The 6,584-nt window shown below is 45.1% G+C and overlaps 1 protein-coding gene across 1 annotated transcript; it reads right to left on the minus strand.

The window, feature by feature from the left end:
* Positions 1 to 4,373: 4,373 nt before the first annotated feature.
* Positions 4,374 to 5,423, minus strand: LOC107191471 (histone-lysine N-methyltransferase SETMAR-like). Its single transcript, XM_015580531.1, has one exon. It carries the CDS (start codon positions 5,421 to 5,423, stop codon positions 4,374 to 4,376), a length of 1,050 nt encoding a protein of 349 aa, XP_015436017.1.
* Between the last annotated feature and the right edge of the window lie 1,161 nt (positions 5,424 to 6,584).

The following is a 6,584-nucleotide window of genomic DNA, read 5'->3' on the forward strand; positions in this document are numbered from 1 at the left end:
GTGATGGTCCTGCCGATACTTCGGGAGGACTTCTCACGTGGAGACACACACAAAACCTCCGTCAGCCCGCGATGCAAAAGACGTCGATGAGAGGTACAATACTGTGGCCCCTGCACCGATTTCCTGCACCGGTAGACAAACGTCGATCGTGCTCAATCTTACACTCTGTTTGGGAACGAAGCCCCGTGACTATACGTAGCACAGTCCTTGGAACCTACGCTCCCGATGTATATGTCTGTCAACCGATGATTCTCCCGAGTACACCGGAGAACTTCTCGGTTGGAGACGCGTACAAAACCTTAGTTAATCCGCAGGGCATAAGATACGAGAGACGGATACGCAAGCGTGGTCCGACACTCGTTTCCAGTACTGGTAGAGAAACTCCGATCGCAGTTATGCTCCTAGCTAAACTCACTCGCAATGCCGAACGGAATTGTGAGAGGGAAACTGGTAGAATGCAATGGGCAGGCTGATCAGTCACCTCTTCGCTCGCTCGAGATTGAGAGTGATTTCCCCCTTTTTCTCGTATGACCGGAACTATAACAGTGGCAGTTTGCTTTTAAAACTTATAATTAAACGATAAGCGAATGTCGCTTATGGTGGAATTAGTTCGATTTTATATGAATATATACATATATTTACTTGGTGTTTATAACACGTCTTTCTTCGACTTTTGTTGTTTTCTTATTAGCTTTCTGTTGAATGTCACACTCACGGTGTGTCCTCTGATACTGCTTATGGTTATGTTTCGTTTCCTTCTAATAGTTTGTAATAATAAGATTCTTTTACTAAGTTGAATTTAATTTAAATTAATTATAATTGTTGTGACGTCTACGCTGGGCTTCCAGAAGCCTTTTCCCGGGTTGGATCACGTTATAGCAGTTCAGAGGTGCGCACTCGTGAGGATGGCTAAAGACGCTTTGCTTTGTCTCCTCATCGAACTGACTCCACCACACTAATTAGTTTCGCTTAACGGACTCTATTCCCTATTTTGCGACTAATCTGGATCGCTTCCAGTCGTAGAGTGATGATCTACCGGCTCGCATCGACCTCCTTCGATTAGGATCGAGTGGGGATCGATGCGTGCGTATCCGCGGTGACTTAGTGGGATGTCGCGGTCTCGCCGTTCTTCGAAGCGCTCGGGAACGCTCGTACAACGCTCGCGGATCTTATGGCGACAGCTAAGGTGGGAAATTCGAATAGTATCGAGCTCTCCTCACTCCTATGTAATCGTTTGAATAAGGTGCAATTTGAACGGTTACAGGCTCCGTCATGTAAGTTCCTCAGCCGGCTGAGAATCAGGGAGAGCTTTCCATCGGTAAGCACCTGCCCCTTTAGAAGCTTACGTAGCTTCGCTTCCGGCGATACTGCGAATGTCGCGATTATTCGCGATTTGATGCGACGATAATTGTCGGCGGGGATGGGATTCAACAGTAAAATGTCTTTTACTGTGCTCAAGACCACCATATCGAGCGCCGCGAGGACGGCGTCGGCCTTTGTGGCCTCTGCCGTGATACGCGCATTTCGGAAGGAGATCTCCACCTGGAGAAACCAAAGATCCGGATCCTCACGAAAAAAGGTCGGGATCTTCGGCACGCGGTAAGAATCTACCCGGTATGGAGGTGGCTCTGCGTCGAGCGTGCTCGGGCCGATCGGCGGCACAGACGCGACCGGCTGCTGCGTAGCCGCGAACCGGGCCTCCGCCTGCGCGGCACGCGCTTCGGCCAACTCCACGCGACGGAGCATATCCGCCAACTCGTCGTCGGGAGTTTTTGACAACGCCATGGTATATACCCACACGCACAACGACGCGAAAACTATAAATATTTCAGCGCACGGAGTGTGGGAAAGAAGTACGAGTCCGCTAATGAAACGCGAGGTAACAGCCCAGCCTGCACGCGCAAATTATAAACAGACAAAATGACGTCAGCCGCACGGATACACTTAACATTTGAGCGACCTACTCGAAAGCGGTCCTTAGTAGCCTTTTGGCAACCATACCGGGTTATCAGGACCTGTTACATGTCGAACAACGAATAACATGTGAACGACGAAATAAACATGTCGGGCAACAAAATAAACATGTCGGGCGACGGACAAAGGAAACGCGAACGACGAACAAAGGAAACGCATTAACGCACGTGGCCGCCTTGCCACAAGCAAACTATTTCCACGGGGAATGGGCAAATATTATCCATCGTACACGGACGATGCGCGCCGCAAAAAAATTATGTTCCGCACATTATGTGCGTAGCTACCTTCCCGGTCGCAGCACCGCCGTGGAGGATGACGCCGCTGACAAAGACCTTGGGACGGTGACGAAGACCTCCTCGGGACCAGCGACGATGTACCAACAGGCACCGGTGACGATGATTCGGGAACAGAACAAGACCTTCCCGTTGCAAGGCACCGATGACGATGTATCGGGAACAAAAGCGTGGGCACACGCTGTGTCACGCCGCTTCAGGCACCGTTGACGACGATTTTCCGCGTCGCGGAACCACGCGACGATAACAGCTACCGCATCAGGATGCCGTGAATGCCTCTCCGGCGGGGCATGCCGGTAAGGCCAGGAGACGTCTCAGGGCAGGAACAGACCTCCGCAGCGAAGACAACGCGTCAGCGTGTCGATCGGCTCGATGTTCCTTCCAGAATTTTAATTCTTCGGATCCATGGAACTGCCGATCACGTCGGGGTCAGCAACGTGGCGTTGAGGGACGCTAGGGATATTACGTCCCGGCCACTGTATCGCGGAGGTTAAATAAGACTGCCACGTGTATAGCACAAAGACTTTATTGTCTACGAGTCGTGTACGTGCTGTAGCGACAGCGGTCACGATGGATCTGCCGCATGCAGGCGGCAACGCGATGCACGCGCCTCTTTCTTCTTGCGGGAGAAGGCGACACTACGGAGGGAGAGAGACGGCAGTATCCGCTCCCTACAGGAGACCTGGGAGGTTGATATAGTAGGTTGGGTTAGATATTGAAGCCGGACTCCCGCGTTGTTGCCATTTTTACTTTCAGCACGACTAGTACTAGCGTCGGCTGTGGTAGAACGTGTGACATCAAGCGTTATCTACAAAACCGTAGTCAAAATCGGAAATAAATGCCTACGGTTTTGTAGACAACAGTTGTACATTTTTAATGGCATCTTGCCCGAGACTTGTACACAACTAGTTATTAGGGAAGTATCTCGTATGTAATTTCTTTCATTAAAAAAATAAGCATCATTACAAGTACGAATAGAAAAGGTTTATTGTTGCTCACATTAGTACGTAAATATTACAATATGAAACATCATTCTCGAATCTCTTTCCCATCTTTTCCTACGTTCGGCGAGAATCCAAATCTCGCCACAAGTCGTAGACCATAGTTATTCCATTGTTCGACATGAGGCAACAGCGTCAGAAAAACGATACTGTCCGGCACCACTGTCTTCACGTAGCAAATACACAAACCCAACTTGATGGTAACAGGGAACAAACTTTATTTGTGGGTACTGCCGCAAGATGTCGTATTATTAAGCCGTCTTGTGGGGAGCAGGGTTACCATTTTCCCCTAGCGAGCGAAGCGGGGGTCACGTGATGCGAGAGTGAGGAGAGCGAAGAAGGGGCACTCAGGGAGTGCGTAGGCAGACTGCCATCGACCGCCATTGGCGTTGTAACGTACCTGTTCTCAGTGCATTAAATGTTTAATATTCTTGTTACACACGTGTACATTTATTCCCTCAACGGGGTACAAAAGAGTGTGGTAGTTGGGAACTACATTCTATGGAGTCAGAGGGATTCTAAAGCCCAACAGTCTAAATATCGATTATGTGTTTCCGCTAGCGTCGAATTGTTTACATCAGCGCTTCGATCGATTCGGAGTTGGCCCGGTTGGCCCCATAGTAGAGATGGGCATTATCTCGATAAAAAATTATTTAAATAACTATTTGAATAAAAGATACTTCATCTTTTATCGTTACTCAAAGCTTGAACAAAAAAGTAACTTTATCGACGAGCGTTGATTAAATAAATTTATTCAACGAGAATTATCCAATGAGTAGAAGTTACTTTTTGTATTTATGGCGTTTCACTTGTAGCGTCGACGATATTTTCATCTTTAACTTGTATTTTTACCCGAAAACTTTGAGTAAATCTATAAATAACTGTGGCCAGCCAGCCAGCTCGAAAAAACGCGCTGGCGAGCGTCGGGTGTCGAACGTCAAAGGCCAGCGATCGACAGTCGGCATACAATGTAAACAGACGTAGATGAGAGAAGGAATCACGCACGAATGAAAATTTAAACTTTTACAATTTTCAATATACGAGGGTAGTCCCAGAAGTACCCGACCTAACAAAGAAAACACAAAAAATTTCAGAAAAAATATCTTTATTTCTCTACATAGTCTCCTTTTAGCTCGATACACTTTTCCCAGCGATGTTCAATAGCTTCGATACCCTGTTTATAGCGCGAACCGTCGAGCTCCTCAAAATAGCCATCAACCGCAGACTCCACCTCTTCATTGTTGGCAAATCTTTTACCACCGAGCCATTTTTTCAAGTTTGGAAACAGAAAATAATCCGAGGGGGCTAAATCTGGCGAATAGGGTGCGTGATGAAGCAATTCGAACTTTAACTCATTGATATTGGCCATCGTGATAACGGATGTGTGAACTGGTGCATTGTCTTGATGAAACAAAACTTTCTTTTTCCCCAAATGCGGCCGTCTTTTCTTGATTTCATCACTCAAACGCTGCAATAAGTTCGCATAATATTCGCCGTTGATTGTTTTTCCTTTCAGAAGATAATCAATGAAAATTGTCTCACGCGCATCCCAAAAAACTGACGCCATGACCTTGCCTGCAGATAGAACTGTCTTCGCCTTCTTTGGAGCCGATTCTCCCCTTTCAGTGCATTGTTTTGACTGTTCCTTCGTCTCAGGTGTGAAGTGATGGACCCATGTTTCATCCATGGTTATGAATCGACGCAAAAACTCTGCTTTATTCCTGTGAAACTTCACCAAACACTCGATTGAAACATCCTCACGTCGCTGTTTTTGTTCCATTGTAAGTAATCGCGGCACCCATCTTGCGCACAGCTTTCTCATGTCCAAATTTTCAGTCAATATGCGATGTACAGCACTTTTTGAAATGCCTATCATGTCTGCTAGCTCACGCACTTTCAGTCGACGGTCATCCAATACCATTTTGTGGATTTTCTTCACCATTAATAGCGTGGTCACCTCATTTGATCGACCACTGCGATGTTCGTCTTGGCAGCTCGTACGGCCTCGTTTAAATTCTGCCACCCAATATTTTATTGTTGTAAAGGAAGGAGCAGACTCCCCCAGAGTAGAATCTAGCTCCGCTTTGATTTTGGTTGGACTGAGGCATTTCAAATGAAAGTATTGTATTACATAACAATGACCAATTTTGTCCATGTTTACAAATTCACTGAGAGCGTTCACTATTCATGGCTGCCAAACAAATGCTGAACAACGTAGCGTTGTCAAAGTTCAAACTTAAGCTTTATAAGGTTGGTACTCTCTACCATAGTCATTCTGTTTGTTGCGTGGGCCCTCAGGGAATTCCTGAGTCTCAATGTAAGTTAAAAGTGAAACGCGTTAGCTTTATGGATAATTGTAATTAAAAGGAAATTATAACGATAATAATAAATTGCAATAGAGATTTAAATTAAACTTTGGAACTATATTTAAACTATTACGATAAACGATTTAAACTAATTAAAAGGAAAACGAATTTAATTTATAAAAGGTAATTATATTAGTCCTTTCCGTTACAATGTTGTCGATGGAATGCATGTCTTTTCATTTCTCTTTATACACCTTTTTGTTTAATTACAAAATGTCCTTAGTTACTACTGACCAATCCATAATTATTAATTTCTAAGATTTATCCTGATTCGTTGATGCGTTTCTTCCCGGTTATCGATAACGAGCGATTTACATATCTGCAATGATTCTGAGTGGTAGGATAGGAAGCGAAGGCAACTGGCAAATGTTTAAACATTCGTTAATAAATGAATATTAATTATTTTATAATCTTGAAATGCGTTTATTAAAAGGATCTCTAACAGGTTTCACGCTTCTTCAATTAGTGTCAATTTCACCTTTACCCTCCTTTCCTATTACATGTGTCGTTCGATTCAAACTTCGCGCCTCTGGAGCTTATGACATGTATCGTTACGTGGCATATACAGACGCAGATGAGATAAGGAATCACGCACAAATGAAAATTTAACTTTAACAATTTTCAATATACAGGGTGTCCCAAAAATGTCCTCCGACCCGGAAATGTGGCACTCGGGGGGTGAATTGGAACAACTTTTTCCTTAGCAAAAATTTAAACTGAGGCTTCGTTTACGAGATATTAACGAAAAACCGCGACCAATCAGAGCGCGAGTTTGCCAGCCGAGTTCCCGCGCTAGCGGTGGCTACGCGCTACGCTTGTACTACGATGCTCCGAACAAGTAGGTCACCATGCATCGCAGGAAACCGCGTATAATAATAGCAAATAAACAAGACGTAACAAATAAAATCATACTTTTTATCATCTGTCGTTTGTTATTTAAAGAGATTAAT

This window comes from Dufourea novaeangliae, unplaced genomic scaffold, assembly GCF_001272555.1.
Source record: "Dufourea novaeangliae isolate 0120121106 unplaced genomic scaffold, ASM127255v1 scaffold271, whole genome shotgun sequence".
NCBI classification, from domain to species: Eukaryota; Metazoa; Arthropoda; class Insecta; order Hymenoptera; family Halictidae; genus Dufourea; species Dufourea novaeangliae.

What these genes read in the sequence shown, in the direction of transcription:
- LOC107191471 (XM_015580531.1), bottom strand. Translation starts at nt 5,423, where the DNA reads ATGGACAAAATTGGTCATTGTTATGTAATACAATACTTTCATTTGAAA.